Source organism: Oryctolagus cuniculus, chromosome 12, assembly GCF_051225735.1.
Source record: "Oryctolagus cuniculus isolate XC-2025 breed Fujian yellow rabbit chromosome 12, ASM5122573v1, whole genome shotgun sequence".
Lineage (NCBI taxonomy): Eukaryota > Metazoa > Chordata > Mammalia > Lagomorpha > Leporidae > Oryctolagus > Oryctolagus cuniculus.
Genome location: NC_142878.1, coordinates 19,159,746 through 19,176,429, shown reverse-complemented (window position 1 = coordinate 19,176,429; position 16,684 = coordinate 19,159,746). Strand labels below are relative to the sequence as shown.

The 16,684-nt window shown below is 42.7% G+C and overlaps 2 protein-coding genes and 1 pseudogene across 2 annotated transcripts in view; 1 reads left to right on the top strand and 2 right to left on the bottom strand.

Moving 5' to 3' along the window:
* SLC35F4 (solute carrier family 35 member F4) overlaps positions 1 to 16,684 on the bottom strand; it is a 344,601-nt gene that overhangs the window by 87,023 nt on the left and 240,894 nt on the right. The window lies entirely within an intron of this gene.
* LOC149122961 (actin-related protein 2 pseudogene) lies at positions 6,117 to 9,279 on the bottom strand (annotated as a pseudogene).
* The window catches only part of LOC138844575 (uncharacterized), a 58,224-nt gene continuing 51,018 nt past the window's right edge, over positions 9,479 to 16,684 (top strand). Inside the window, 3 exon segments of the mRNA XM_089309603.1 lie at positions 9,479 to 9,569; positions 11,787 to 11,915; positions 13,206 to 13,311. Coding sequence (XP_089165729.1) covers positions 9,479 to 9,569; positions 11,787 to 11,915; positions 13,206 to 13,311 — 326 coding nt within the window.

The following is a 16,684-nucleotide window of genomic DNA, read 5'->3' as shown; positions in this document are numbered from 1 at the left end:
TGGGGACTGAGTGAACTGGCTTCCCTTGTCTTCCATAGACTGGATGGAATTGGCCAATGTGAGGCAGTAGTAGGAAATCTGAGGTAGAAGGAGGGAGAGGTCACTCCCCTGGGCTATGGTTGCAGTGGTTGTGCTGTTCTGAGGACACATTCCCGTTAGGTGGCCCCTTCCTAGGCGTATTGGCTATTTTTTTCCTAGAGGCCATTCCTTCCCCTGTGGCTTCATGTCTAAGGGTGGGAATAGCCCCCTTCTTCAACATCCCTTGTTTTCCCTTAGTCCTGACCAAGCCTTTATAACTAATCCTTTTATTACACTCTATTCAATCATCCCTTTTGAGTGTGCCCTGTATTCCCAACCTGGACACTACCTGATTCACTGTACAAGATGTAGAAAAATTGCATTCCTTATTACTACTGGTAACAAAGCTATATTTGCTATTTTTCTTTCTTTTAAAAACATAATTTACTTATATAGAAATTAGAGAGAGAAAGAGAGAGATCTCATCCCACTTGTTTACTTCCCAAATTTCTACAAGGACTGGGTCAGTCAGGCCAAAGCCAGGAGTGGGGACACATGGGTGGCAGGGACTCAACTACTTGAGCTATCATCGCTGCCAGCCAGGGTGTGCATTAGCAGGAAGCCAAGATTCAGAGTGGAGCCAGGTTTAAACCCAGGCACTCTGATCTGAGATGTGGGTGTCTTAACACTGTGCCAAATGCCTACCTCCAGAGGCCAACTGAGCAGCATCAAAACATATAGAACAGGGAGCCAGTGATGTGGGATAGCAGGTAAAGCCGATGCCTGCAATGCCGACATCCCATATGGTCGCTGGTTCAAGTCCTGACTGCTCCACTTCTGATCCAGCTCTCTGCTATGGCATGGGAAAGCAGTAGAAGATGGCCCAAGTCCTTGGGCCCCTGCACCCATGTGGGGAGACCTGGAAGAAGCTCCTGGCTCCTGGCTCCGGCACAGCTCTGCCATGCGGCCAATTGAGGAGTGAACTAGTGGATGGAAGACACCTCTCTCTCTCTCTCTCTCTCTCTCTCTCTCTCTCTTTCTCTCTCTCTCTCTCTGCCTCTCCTTCTCTCTGAATTTCAAATAAATAAATAAATTTTTTAAAAAACCATATAGAACAGTGATAATCTGTCCCTTTTATAAAACCAACATCGAATGTTGCCCAGTTACAGAATTAGCATCTTTGTTCAAGTGCCTAGCAGCATTCCAATTTTGCAACCCAAGTTCATGTTGTTTAGTGGGAGCCATGAGAAGCACAGTGACATCTGACCCTATGGGACCTTCCCCCCAAAAGGCTCCTAATTGTTATTGGTACCAAGGCATACATCAGCCTCTGAAAGCCCCCAGTTAACAGACTTCCCCTGTAGTGCAGGGACCACAAAGCCAGGACCAAGTTGCACAGATCTGATACTTCAACAAAATTGTTCTGATTTCTCCAGTATGTCAGTGACACATTTGGGACAGGCATCAGCCCTTTAGTTCCACGGTTCTGGCAATAGAAAGTGCCACAGGTAACTAAAAACAGAACTTGATATTATCACAAATTTGTCTGCCGCTGGAATCAGGCTGCTGGGCTCTTGCTAGGAGTGACAGGTGAGTATCACGACTTAGCCCATCACATGAAAATACGAACTGTGCAGGGCCACCAGGCAAAGCCATCAGTAAGAGCTGGAAAATTGGGAGCTCACAGGTGTTGCATAATCCACAAGCATGTTTCCCTTGGCCTAAATAGTGTTTTAAATTGGTTGCTAATATTCAACATTTGAGAGATTTCAACATAAAAATTTGAATGTTCAGCTTTCATTGGAAACAACTTTCTCATAGCAGTGCATTGCTATACACAGAGGAGAACGCTTGACAAACCCTGATGGCAACATCAGTGGCTGTAAACTCATGTGAGGATGAGGATGATTCAGGGTTGCCCAGATCACCTACAGCATCTATCCATGACCATGCAGCTACTAGATTCAAAAGTACAAAGAATATACATTTGGTTCAGCCTCGAGTGTAACAAGCATATTCTTTGTAGTTTCAAAATTGCTGGGGAATGACTATGTCCAAGTGTACTGTCTTCTTCTTCTTCTTTTTTCTTTTTACTTTGAAAAATCTAGTTCTTGAATCAAAAAAACTGTATTCATGTTAAACTTAGAATGTTTAGCTTTCCATCAATAACAGTGCTCAGAACTTTGTAACAGTTAACATCCAATGCCATGTTTCAGAGAAAAAAGTTTAAATGTAGAACTCCATTTTTAAGAAATCCTTCTCAGGGGGCCAGTGCTGTGGCACAGCAGGTTTACGCCCTGGCCTGAAGCACTGGCATCCCATATGGGTGCTGGTTTGGGTCCCGGCTGCTCCACTTCCAATCCAGCTCTCTGCTATGGCCTGGAATAGCAGTAGAAGATGGCCTAAGTCCTTGGGCCCCTGCACCCATGTGGGAGACCCGGAGGAAGCTCCTGGCTCCTGGCTTTGGATCAGCACAGCTCTGGCCATTGCGGCCAATTGGGGAGTGAACCATTGGATGGAAGACCTCTCTCTCTCTCTCTCTCTCTCCCTCTCCTCTCTTTGTGTAACTCTGACTTTCAAATAAATGTTTAAAAAAAGATGAAAGAATTTTAATAATTATTGTCAATGTAAAGGATAATAAGTTTCAAGAGTTTAAACATTGTAGTGCTTTGAAAACTTTTTAAATTTTGGAAGGACTCAGACTGGATAACAACTCCAATTAAACATAATACTCCTCCAACTTCCACATTATTAAATGCATTATTTCACCTTAGAATAGGAAAATTATAAAACAGAATTTCTAAATTACTTTATGTATGTAAATATACCATTTTCACTGTCGTGTGTGAGCAGAATTGTAAAATACAAAATTCTACATTCAAGGGACCAATGCTCTTTCATTGTTGATTCAAGAGTGCATCCCATTCTTTGTTTTCTATTCTTCTATTTCAAAATCATGACCAAAGGCCAAGAGTCAACCTATTTATCCCAACTGAACAGCAGGTACGGTCCTACCCACAGCAGGTCCTTTAACAAGTGCAGCCCTCAGAAAGCTGGGATGCCTATAAAAACATGATTTAGGAAGGCTTTAGAATTCCAGAGTGACTGGTAGGCCCAGGTCTCCAAAATCCAGTAGACTCTCTCATGGGCTACTGGTGTAAAAGAAGGCATGGCTAGCATGCAAACTTCAGTCACAGGTTTAACCTGCTGCGCCACAGCGCCAGCCCAGCATGCAAACTTCTCTTACTCCAACTGAGGTTAAACAGACAGACAACATTTATAGACGCTACATACTGAAGCTAACCTTTTGCTGCTTATTTCATACATACTGATAAAAGTTTTCTCACAAAGAAGACGCTCAAGCCAGTATTTTCTGATTTTAGTCACCCCCAAAATTAAGTCACTTCTTTCAAATCCATTGTTGGTAGACAATGTTTTCAACAAAGGAAAACCTTTCCCTAGGCTCTGCAGCTTGTACTTAGCATGATACAATTCCTCATTGTTTGCTCTTTCAAATCTAGAAAGAACTCAGGTCTGAGCACTATCTGTTTTTTTTCAGGTACCAAGCAACACAAAAGGACCCTTAAACAGGACTTTCTGACACAGGCATGAACGTCTGCTAGCCTTTGTAATATACCCTGTGCTCTTCTTTCAGACATGATAGATGAGAATTAGCAGTTAGGATAGGTTTTCAGTACAAATGTTAGGTAGGAAGTCAGAAATGAGCTTATGCGTGTGTGACAAAGGCCTAACGCATTGACATCCAGGTCCAGCATCCGCATCTCAAAGTCATCCTGATAACCTTCCAGGTGCAGCCTAGTATCTGCACTTCTAACATCCTGTCCTGCCTGGATCCTGAGAGGATCTCCCAGGGGCCCCTGCTCCTTCTACCCCATAACCTTCCAGGTGGGGGTCCCGCCCCTTCTACCTGATAACCTCCAGGCGCAGGCTTCTTCCTGTCTGATAACATCAGGGGGAAAACTCAGAAAGGAATTTTTTTGTATTTACATCAGGAGAAGAGGTGGGAAGACAAGACCCATCCCCTTAAAAACCCTGGCCTAAATGAAAACTGCGCTCAGCCCTCTGCCTCTCTGCTGAGCCGCCCACCTGGCCTGCCCAGGTGTATTCTCTCCACTCAACCATGTAACCCCGCTTTCCCCAAGTCTGAATGACTGGGCACTCTCTCTCAGGTTCTGTCTGGAGAGGTGCCCAACTGTTCTTACAGATGTCCCTTCCCTAATAAACCTTGCTATGTTGCTTTCCACTTACTCTCTGTCTCATGCCTGAATTCTTTCTTGCATGAAGACAAGAAGAACCCTTGCTTCTCCAGTAACACAAACAGAAATTTAAATCCGGATTTTTTTGGAGGGGGGAGGGCAAATTTTAAATAGTCAAATTTTACTTCACTTCAGGTTTCAAATCAAAAAAATGAATACCAACAACAACAAAAATGAAAGTCACTCAACTGGCAACACATCCCATATGCTAATGTTTTTAACCCAATAATCATAACCTACTGCCAGCAAGTATTTATATGTATCTGCTTGTTTTATTAAATAAGAACTGGTCAGTTATCTATAAAAGAGTAATTTCTAAGAATGGTACTTGGCACAGGGTCACCTTAATAATTCTGTAATAAATAGAAGCATTTAGAAAACACCAGCTCCTAAGCACTTTTTGTATCTTCAATTTCAATTAACACAGTATTTTTGCATGTTCCCTTTCCCCTAATAGATTCTAGGGTGTCTAGTCCAAGCTAACATGGCTGATTTATTAAAAAATAAATCCCTAAGCCACATGGTCATGGAATACTATGCTTGCCTTTTGTAGCATATGGAGAACAGTTCCAGGCAGGCCAAAAGCAGAAGAAAACTAGCCAAGTCAAAGTACTGTAAGTGAAGTTCATCTTCTGTACCTCAACTTCTTAAAATCAAAAGGCAACCACTCCCCTCCCCCAATGCAAAAACCCACCCCAAACACTGTAGTTTTGAGGAGAAGCAGGAAGGTTCTTAGAGCTGCAGGGGGCACTGTTGCTAGAGCCAGACTACAAAGGAAATGCCCTCCAGGGTTCAGGGCCTCCCATCCCTACCTTACTACCCCCAGCCCACTAATATGTAAAAGCTCCTGGTAAAGTTGTTTCTTATGCTAATAAATGCAGACCACCTAGCGTGATAAAAACTAAAACTAGCAGCATTAGAGCAGGAAAGTGAAAATAGAAGCCTGCTGGAGTGATCTGAATGCCTACTTGGGAGGAAGGGAGCAACAGACAGAACCTTTGCCTTTTTGTTGTGTTTGTAGCCTAGCAGGTGAATTAAAGAGATTTACCCACATTAACAAAAATGTAACAAAGCTTCCCCAAGACACCAGAATACAGCTTGACCTTTCTTGTCAAAGGGCAGAGAGAAACTTCTTTCCTGTCCTGGAGTTGAATGAGTTCAAAGATTGGCAAAAAAGGAAAAAAGAAAGTGTTAGGGGTTGAAGGTGATATAGGCCCTCCCCCCACCCCCCCCACCCCCCCGCAATCAGGTAGATAGGATTAGAGTGATAAAATTCCAGAGGGAGACCACGCCCCCTGTCCCCTGCACGATCTCACACTGCTACCTGATCCCACCTGTATCCACCCACCTGCCTATTAGACTAGGTAACCACTCCCCTTTTAGAAGCGGGTAAGAGGCTGGGGAACCTGCTGGGTGGTCCCTACTCTCCCGTGCACCTCTTGGCGTTGGCGGTTCAACTTTCTGAACCCCCTCTCCCTTAAATAAAGCCCTCTTCACCCTGTACATAAATGTTAAACCCTACCATGTTGTCTGCTTCATTTGAGTTGGTATTTAGAATTCTTGTCTAAGTCAAGGCGAGGACCCCCGAAATATTAATTTTAGAATAATAGTAATTTTAGAATATAGTAAGATGATACCATATGGTGACCATGAAGGGACTTATTAATATTTGTTTAATCTGTTTAGAAACCGGCAACATGGTAATCGTCTTTAAAATGGCTTCACACAGCTTCTAAGTTCTGAAAATCTTTCTGCATCCCGCCCCTCTTCTCTCGCGTTCTCAGCTTCGCTCAGAAATGGGCTTTATTAGCCAACACAGGTCTAGCCCCTCAGCAAACTCGTGGGGTTTTGCTTCAGGTCAATGATTAAACTTCCACCTCTTGAATCTTCAAAGTGAACTCCAACAACACAACTGATTATTCCTGTGCTAAAAAGCAATTCGGCAACATCAACTCCCTCAACATTGATCAAATGAGGCTGACGTAAATCTTCTGGGGCTTCAAACTTCTCTCCTCCAACTCTGATAACGTGTCCATCTGGGAGTGTATAAGATTCAACTAATACTGTGGTTTCTAAGGCCAGTTTCTGCTCTTGCTCAATATCATATCCAATGGAACACAATTTTTCTTTCATCACGCGAACAGTTTCAAACTCAGCAGAATGCTTGAAGGCATATCCTCACAGCAGAAGCAACTTGATAAGCTTTCTGGTAATATCCCTCCCAGCAATACCCTGGTGAGCTGAGGGAGAGAAAACCCGGCATGCACTGGGCAAATGTGAGTTACACCATCTCCAGAGTCCACCACTGCACCAGTCAATAAACCTTGGGCATACAAAGTCAGAACTGCCTGGATGGCTACATACACCCAAGGAGACTGGTAAGTTTCGAACAGCTTTCTGTACCTTAATGTTTATTGCAGCTCAATTCACAATAGCTAAGACCTGCAATCAACCTAAATGCCCATCAACGGTAGACTGGATAAAGAAATTATGGGACATGTACTCTATAGAATACTACACAGCAGTCAAAAACAATGAAATCCGGTCATTTGCAACAAAATGGAGGAATCTGGAAAACATCATGCTGAGTGAATTAAGTCAGTCCCAAAGGGACAAATATCATATGTTCTCCCTGATTGGTGACAACTAACCAAGCACAAAAAAGGAAACCTGTTGAAATGAAATGAACACTATGAGAAACAGTGACTTGATCAGCCCTTGTCCTGACTGTTGATGTACAATTTAATACTTTATCCCTTTTAGTTTTTTTTTGTTCTAGTTAATACTATTGGTTGAACTCTGTAATTAACACACAATTATTCTTAGATGTTTAAATTTAACTGAAAAGTGATCGCTGTTAAATATAAGAGTGGGATTAAGAGAGGGAGGAGATGTACAATTTGGGACATGCTCAAGCTGACTTGCCCCAAATGGTGGAGTTAGAAATGTGCCAGAAGATTCCAATATAATCCCATCAAGGTGGCATGTACCAATGCCATCTCACTAGTCCAAGTGATCAATTTCAGTTCACAATTGATCACACTGATTGGTCTAAGAGTCAAAGGGATCACATAAACAAGACTAGTGTCTGCTAATACTAACTGATAGAATAAAACATAAAAAGGAGGGGGAGAGAATGATCCAACATGGGAAGCGGGATATACAGCAGACTCATAGAATGGCAGATGTCCTAAATAGCACTCTGGCCTCAGAATCAGCCCTTACGACATTCGGATCTGGCTGAAGAGCCCATGAGAGTATTTCAGGCATGGAAAGCCAAGACACTCTGGCCAAAAAAAAAAAAAAAAAAAAACCTATATGAAAGATCTTTGCAAGTGAGATCCCAGTAGAAAGAATGGGCCATCAAAGAAGGAGTACCTTTCTCTGAAGGGAGGAGAGAACTTCCACTTTGACTATGACCTTGTCTAAATAAGATCGAAATCGGCGAACTCAAAAGGCTTCCATAGCCTTGGCAACTCATGACTAGAGCCTAGGGAGATTACTGAGGCCATAAACAAGAGTGTCAAATTGTTAAGTCAACAACGGGAGTCACTGTGCACTTACTCCTCATGTAGGATCTCTGTCCTTAGTGTGTTGTTCAATGTGAATGAATGATATAACTAGTACTGAAAAAGTATTTTACACTTTGTGTTCTGTGTGGGTGCAAACTGATGAAATCTTTACTTAATATATACTAAATCGATCTTCTGTATATAAAGATAATTGAAAATGAATCTTGATGTGAATGGAAGGTTAGAGGGAGCGGGAGAGGGGAGGGGTACAGGTGGGAGGGAAGTTATGGGGGGGAGAAAGCCATTGTAATCCATAAACTGTACTTTGGAAATTATATTTACTAAATAAATGTTTTTAAAAAATGTGAGTTACACCATCTCCAGAGTCCACCACTACACCAGTCAATAAACCTTGGGCATACAAAGTCAGAACTGCCTGGATGGCTACATACACCCCAGGAGACTGGTAAGCTTTGAACATTACCTCTACAATCTCTCTGTTTTCTGTTGGGTTCACAGGAGGTTCTGTAAGTAAGATTTTACAATTTCTGGTGTCTATGTTAAGTTTCTCTGGTCCAAATGTATAGTCCCACACATGTTTCATCTCATCCCAATTCTGTGCTGGTATCCGTAAAATGGCAGCAGAGAAAATATTATTACCTTGGTTCTTTGTTTCACATGGAAGAATTTCCAAGTGGAAAATGCAAAGAGAAAGGCAAGATTTAAAGGTTTAAAAGCAAGACTGATTGGAGTCAGAGAACTCCAGCCAGAGTGGCATGAAGTTATTCTCATGGTAAGACTGGACATTTTCAAGGAGGCACTTTTGACCTCACTAAAGATTTGCACCCTCAATTTCCACTGCTTCCACCCTGACTGCCTATTAGCCCATCTGACTCCTTAAAGTACTATGCATTTTCTATAGAGTAGTTAACTTCTAACATCAAGTGAAAGGTCACCAGAAAACTCACCAAACACTGGAGTAAGGGTGAAGGTTTATTGTCTGATGGGGGAACCTGGCAGGCTGTCTCCCCATGCTCCAGAGATCAGCAGCCTGTCCTGGGAGAACAGGTCTTCTATAGCTTTGCAGAGGTAAGGAAATGGAAGCAGCGAATCCCATTAGGGTGGGGTGGAGCTGACACTTGTGGTTGGGCCATTTGGTCACCTGACTACTAGTAAGCCAGGCTGGGCTTAGAACGAAGCTTATTGTACAAGATGACAATGGGGCCAAAGCCTAAGACAGCACTACAGATAAGACCATACCAATTTACTAACATTGAACATAATTCACTTGCCTCATCACCAACCATTAGAGCCTTGATTTCAATGTTTCCCACTTTGCTGGTTGATCTGATAATAGGTCTTCCAACCAAAGCTGGGAAGACATGTGCTAGAAAAGTAGAGCTTGCATATCCACACTTCACAAACCCAGTGCCCTTGTCACACACCACCACATTCCTGCCCCGACTGTCCATCATCCACCCCTGGGAGAGCCACCGCTGTGACACAACCTACAGCTGCCACCACCCAGCTCTTGCCTCTTTCTCCTTCTCCTCCTCAGCCCCTCCTTTGCCCCAACTTTCTTTCCCCAACCAGAAGTCGCCACCAGACCCATGCATCATTTTTTCTATTGTTTTCTTTTTCATCATAAAAAAGATTTATTTAAAAGGTAGCATGGGGCAGGACACTGGGCAGCCCAACTCTAAAACAATGAATCACACAGACTGCATGAAAACCATGGCTCCCTTCACACGTGGCAATAAATGTATTAGCTCCTGGGAGAGGTTTCCATGAAAATCAGGCTTGCTTCTTTGTAGGCCTGTCCCATTGACCTGGATGTACTAGGCCACAGTGAGAGATGAAACCACAAGTTGAAGCCAGAGCCTAACCAAGCGGTGAGAGGAAGAAGTGATGTTGGCTTTCCTGAGCTTCCCTAGAAGGGTGGGCAGTGCCGTGTGCTGCCCATTCTTTGGTGGACAGATCTAACAGAAGGCATTCAATTCAGGCTGAGGCTGAACCATTCTAGGAACCTTCCTCCACCTCTGTTATTTCTCTGCCGCTCACTTTTCACACTTTCAAACACAAATGCACATACACACAACTCGCCTTAACGACATGGACTAACAGACATTCATAGAGCAAAAAAAAAAAAAATCACTTGCTAGGGCAGGAAGCATTTGATCCCTCAATTCTAGCCTTCCCAAGCCTACCCAGACCCAAGTGAACACCCCCAGGGTCTGCTCAACATACACCACAACTTCAGTTTTAAATGCCAACAGCGATCACTAACAGTTACTTTGCTAGACACATCATTATGGTTCTAGACTTGTGTATGCCACTTTATTGAAATATCTCCACTGGATTCTTTTGGTAATTCTTAGAGGTAAGCACCATTATTATCTCAGTTTTAAGGATAAGGACACCCGCTCAAGGTCATCCAGACAATAGATGGTAGAGGCAGGACTCAAAGCTGATTCTTCTAACTAGAGTGTCTGAACACATTAAACTGGTTTTCCCAGTGATTATTATGTCTACTTCCAAAAATTAATTAAAAATAAAGTTAAAGCAAATGGGAAGTATGCCACTATAAAGATGAAAAGGAAAATAAAAAAGGAAGAAGGAGGGGGGTTGGGAGTGAGTGAGGGAGAGTAAGGTGGAAAGTATCATTAGGCTCTTAAAATTATATATATGAATAGCACAAAATGTGTTCCCTTTATAGAAAAATTTTAAAAAGAAAATAGACTTAAAAGACGAGTTTATTTTTGTTCCTTTTTTGTTTTTGAAACCAAATATTTAATATTTTAATTCAATTGTTTTAAGACAACTTTAAACAAATGCCAACTGGACGACCAAGCCCAGGAACTTTTGGAGGAAATAACCTTCCAAATAACAGGAAGAGCAAGGCGATCTACTTACTGCTGGCCACAAAGATGACACCAGTCCGTGTGACCCAGATGACCCAGTGTTCACCACATCATCAATTTTCACAGTGCCCTGGGCAGTTCCAGTTGCTGGGGTCAGAGCACTGGCTGAAAGCAGCAGAGCCTGGACCGCCAGTTCCTCCAAAATGTTGGCAATACCACCCTTACAGACATTAATGCCTGTAGTGTTCTTGCCCTGGGCCAATTTTTTTTTTTTAAATTCATGCATAAGAGGAATATTTGAAAAGCTCATGGAAATGAATATTATGAAAAAATTGCATGGATATCATTTCTTGCACCAAACTTGCCACTTAATTCCATTTTCCCATGGACTTTGTAAAGTGCCCTCCTACGTACAGACAGAAACTGAGGCACAATGAGGTAAGTTATTTTTCTCAACATCACGTTATGTTAAGTGCAATAAGCCACACATAGAAAAACAACCACTGTGTGTTCTCCCTCACATGTGGGAACTAACAAAAAGCCAAATGATCAGTGTGAACATGGAATAGTGATTACTACGCCTGGGAAGCAGGGGTGGGTGGGGGATAGAGGGAAGTTGAATAACGGGCCAAAGGGATAAGTTCCCAGCGTTCCGCAGCACAGTGGGTTGACTACAGTTCACAGTAACCTCTATTCATTTTCTGAGCCAAGAGAAGACAGGAGTTCCAAGGCTCCAATCATAAATAAATGACAAAGGGGAAACATTAATTACCCTGATTTGAGTCCTACATATTGTATACATGCATTGAAATGTCACACTGGATCCCATAAATATACACAATTAATGGCCATAAAAATTTTTTAATGTTTTCTTAAAAATATGATAAATAAAAAGTATTGAAAAATTCAAAAGGAACTCGAGCATTACAGAAAAACAAAACAAAGACTCAACCACACAGGAACAGCTAAACACGAACAAAACCACAGTCTCTATAGGTGGGACCCAGAGCTTGAACGTGGGTGTTCCAGAAGCTCTGAATGATCAGACTCCATCAGTTTTATTTTCCTCATGGAGCACGATGTTGCACAGGCTCCACTCACAAATCAATGACCTTTAGCTCCCAAACCTAAACGTGGCCTCCATGCTCCAGCCAGCAGAAAGCCAGGCCTTGAGTCCTTCAAGCGCAAGGAAGTGAATCCTGCCAACAACCTGAATGAGCGGAAGAGTGAATTCTACCCCAGAGGAGGTGAGAGCACTGCTCAGTGGATGCCTGGACTGCAGCCTTGGGAAATCCTGAGCTGAGGACCCCAGGAGGCTGTGCCTGGACTTCGGGCCACAGAAGCTGTGAGATGACAAATGTGCATTAGGTTAAGCCCTGAGGCTTGTGGTATTTTGTTTACACAACAATAGAAAACTGGTACACAAACAAAATGTAAGGGTGGCCAATGTCTAATCTATTTTTTCCCAAAACCAACAGTAGTTGTGTAGAGCGACGTGAGGTGAATGGAGCAGTAGGCAGTTTCACTCTGTTTCACTGAGTTTGATTTAAAGGGCATTTGGGGGGACCTCGTGTGTGCACTCAGCTTCATGGAAGCAAAGACACCCACAATAGTCTCTGTGCCCAGGGAGAACGAGATTACAAACAAGGAGCTGCAATGTGGAAAGTTCTAGAAAGGTTGAGTGCACGGCGCTCTGACACTGGCACTCGAGCTATGAATTCTTCAGTGGGAAGAAGGATGGGTGAAAGTACCAGGTGAGAGTCACTGTTGACTTTGGCCTTTCAAACAAAGGAGTGTAGAGTACACAGAAGAAAACAGGTCACCCACATGTGACCCCTCACAGGTGCACACACACACCCCTGGTTTGTGTGACTATGTGTAGGCCTAAGGGAGGGGGGAGGGGAGAAGGGGAAATTTGCTGAGTCACCCGCACATGCTGTCCAAATGTTGAAAGGGGTCAGTGTCACATTGAGGGCACCTTACTGTTAGATTTTACTGGTACATCAGTGAACGTGAAATGCCCAGTTCTGTACTTCCTTGGTAAAGAACAAGCAGATTCAACCTCTGTAACCCTCCTGGATTTCCATTAATTCAGACTGAAATTTTTCCTGTACCAGAAAGACTGTGAAGCTACACCAGGAGGAGTAGACACTGGGCAATTTGGGTAACTTTTTACCACCCTGCCTTTTTCCCCAATTGCACTGTGCTAATTTAAAATTTTAAGGAAAAAAAAAGAAATTACAACTTGCCTTAAACAGTCCTTTATGAAAGAGAAGCCAAGCCTTTCAAATCTGAGTTAGCACATTGTTGCATAAACTCTCTAAATCTTCGTATAATTGTAAGCAGAAGCTGGACAAAGTGAGAGTTAAAGCTCTATGGGAACTGTATTGCTGAGCCGTGCAGTGTGAGGTTTAGTAGAACAGTTATGGCCACAGTTTTTGAACGAGGAAGCTGCAAATTTGATTCTGAGCTCCAACACTGTGCAGCTGTGTGATGGTGAGCAAGTCACATCACATCCGTGTGCCTCACTTTCGCAGATCTGAAAAATGGGGCTATTCATACCTTTCATTGGGTCAGCATGTGTATTAAAGGTGATGTATATACAAGAATACCTCAAAACGTTGTGGACAGTGGAATTAAAAGGTAAGCTTACTTTGGAGCAAAAAATTTTAAAATATATATAATTTCTCATAAAAAATGTGTTTTGTACCAAAATAAACATCTTTTAACTACATTTCTGTGAACTTTTTGAACCATCTTCATATGTAACAAATTGGGCAATTATTTATTCACCAGCATTCCAGGAAATTTGAGGACAGTGAACCCGTCTGATGGGGCTGATCTCACCTCTATTTCACCCTCATTTCCAAGAGGAGATGGTGAAGGGCAGGACAAAACTTCTGGAAGCAACAAAGACTGTGAGGAGGGACAGAGGGATCAATGCAGGAAGACAGGGCAGCATTTTTCTGGCTTGGAGTTAAAGTTTTCTTACAGAAGTCACAGAAAACAATAATCATCCACATGAAAGCTGAGAACTAGACTTCATAAGAATGAAGAACCTCTGCTCATTAAAGAATACTGTAAAGAAAATTAATAGACAAACCACAGAGTGGGAAAAATAAATCCAGGAAAGGACTTCAGTAAATAACCCAAAAGTGTACAAACATTATGCTCCATAAAACTTCATAAAATACGATTTAACAATAGCCAATGATGGTGAAAAAACATGCATGGATTTGAAGATTTTTTTCTTCAAATAAACTTATCTTTTAACTGTATTTTTGTGAACTTTTCGATGTCCTCTCCTATCAATGTACTCAACATCATTAATCGACAAAGAAATGCAAATCAAAGGCATAGTAAGATGCTACTATAGCACCCACCAGAATGGTTATAATAAAAAAAGCGCTGTTGCTTGTGACACCAGCACCCCATGTAGGAGTTCCAGCTGCTCCGCTTCCAATCCAGCTTCCTGAAAACACGCCATGGAAGGCAACAGATGGTGGTCCAAGTATTTGGTCCCCTGCCACACAGTGGGGAGACCAGGATGGGGTTCCAGGCTCATGGATTCATCCTGTCCCAGCCCCAGCCATTGCAGCCATTTGGGGAATGGATCAGCAGATAGAAGATTCTCTCTCTCTCTCTCTCTCTCTCTCTCTCCCTCCCTCCCTCCCTCCCCCTTCCTCATTCTCCCTCCCTCTGTCACTCTGATTTTCAAATACATAAATCTTTAAAAAAAAAAAAAAAACTACAGACACTGCTAAACATTGACAAAGTTGTAGAGAGATTGGGCTTCTTATGCAAATTGGTAGTGTTAAAATGTGTAGGGTGACCACGAATGTGGACTCAGCACTGCACTGGGCCAATAGACCAAAGCTTTATAGAGTTTAATCACAGTTACAGAGTTTTGGTTGATTGCAGGAGACCCTGCAGACAATTAACTAATTAAGCTGTCACCAATTGTCTGGTTGATTGACTAAGCTGTAGTCAATTAAGTTGTTCTGTATGCTTACTTCTGTTTTTCCATAAATGCTGTCTGATCCTGTTATTGGCTGGAGTTTGCAGAACCTACTCTGTTTCTGGGAGCTGTTCAACTCCCAAATCATGCTTTGCTTTGTTCTTCGACATACTTGGCCTACAGATTTTCCCTTTTAATAGTAGGAATATAAATGGCACACTCTCTTTGGAAGAAGCTCAGCAATTTTAAAATAAAACTAAACACATGTCTACCCTATGACCTAGCAATTCAATTCCATGCTATCTACCCCAAAATAAAAACATATGAGAAAGACTCATATAAGAATTTTCATTGTTGTTTATTTATAATGGCCCAAATCTGGTCATGGCCCAAGCACTCATCTCTAAGAGACTGGAAAAAGAAATCCTACAGTGGGCTTACTGCTCAGCAATAGAAAGAAAATAATGAATAATAAATGCAACAATGCAGGAGAGCCTCAGAAATGTGCCGCAAGAAGCTACAGTACACTCTGTATGTTAAAAACGATGCAGGGTGTGAGAGCTTTACCCTACTTGCAAGCTAAGCAGTTAGCCTTCTCCCTCTTCGTGGACACCAGCAAAGATACATGGGACCATTGAGTCAAAGACAGACGACTTTATTACTCACAGTTTTAGTAGTTGTAGAGGATCAGCATTTTCTGGAGCTGCATTCCCAAGCCCAACTCCCGCAGAGCAATGTGAAAAGGGCCAGGTAGCACCTGCACAGGCAGTATAGAGGGTCCCTAAACTTAGCAACCCACTTATTCTATGTGGGGTGTCAGCACACCTGCTCTTTGCTCTTGGGGGAAATAGTATCTCTGTATTCCAAAGTCACTATTCAAATATCTTTGAAAAGAGACTTGAGAACACAAGCCATCAGTCCCCCTGTTGGTAAGATGTGTGGAAGAATGAGCCGTCCATTGAGAACTGTATCCCAACACCGTATAATCCATTACAAAAATTCTACAGGCAGAAAAGTTATTTATGGTAGGAAATTTACAGCAGTGTTCTACTGTGGTGGTGGTGGTGGTGTTGGAGAGTCAATCATGGCAGAGAATGCTCTAAAGGACTTTGGATTATTTAGGGAATGCATTTGTCAACACTCAGTGAAAGTACTCTGAACACTTGTGTGGTTCATTTCTATATACATTTTACATCAAAAGATAAAAACTACAACAATTACTGGTTCAGTTCATGATTTCCTTGCCAAAGTATTTAGAAGAGAAGCATACTGTCTGTTATCTATTTGAAAACCCATACAAAGTAAACTAGAAGAATGAGTTAAAGAGGGATGAATAGATGCATTCAGTATAGATAGTATATATGAATAGATGTATACGGTATAATAAAATGTTATTGGTAGGATTCAGATGGCATGTATTTAAGAGTTCTTTGTAGAATTCTTTCAACTTTGCTGTTTGAAAGCATTTAGAATTAACATGTTGAAGAGGAGATCCAAGATGGCTGACTTAACCACAAGAAGATACCAGAAGAACAGGGAGGGACAATGTTCTCAGGGCACCATTGGAGAGAAATCTTCAGTGGAAAGCTTACAGAAGAGAACAGAGACTCCATGGAGCAGCAAGAACAACGCACACACACACAGCAGCTGGCAGTACACTGCCAGGGACTACCACGACTGGTGGCCGGTGGGGAGAGGCCACCCTCCCTGCGAGAGGTGAGAGGAGCCTGCAGCAGCCTGCACACACCGGTGATCTTGTCTGAGAACCCCGTAGTCCCTGCTGATGCTGAGTCTGGTCTGGAGCACTGGCAAGGGGCAGGACATCCACTTAGCTCTGCGGAGGGAGGTCACACTGCTTCCCTCACCTCCCCCTCCAAAGCACCTGGTGGCTGGCTGCTGGGAGAAACAGCATCTTCCCAAAGGAAGGCAATGGAGGTTGCAGCAGCCCGTGTGCTGCTGGTGGATTTTGTCTGGAGGACTCAGCAATGCCCACGGCCTTTGAGTCCAACCTGGAGAGCTGGTGGGGGGCTGGGTGCCCACTTAGCTCCACGAACGGAG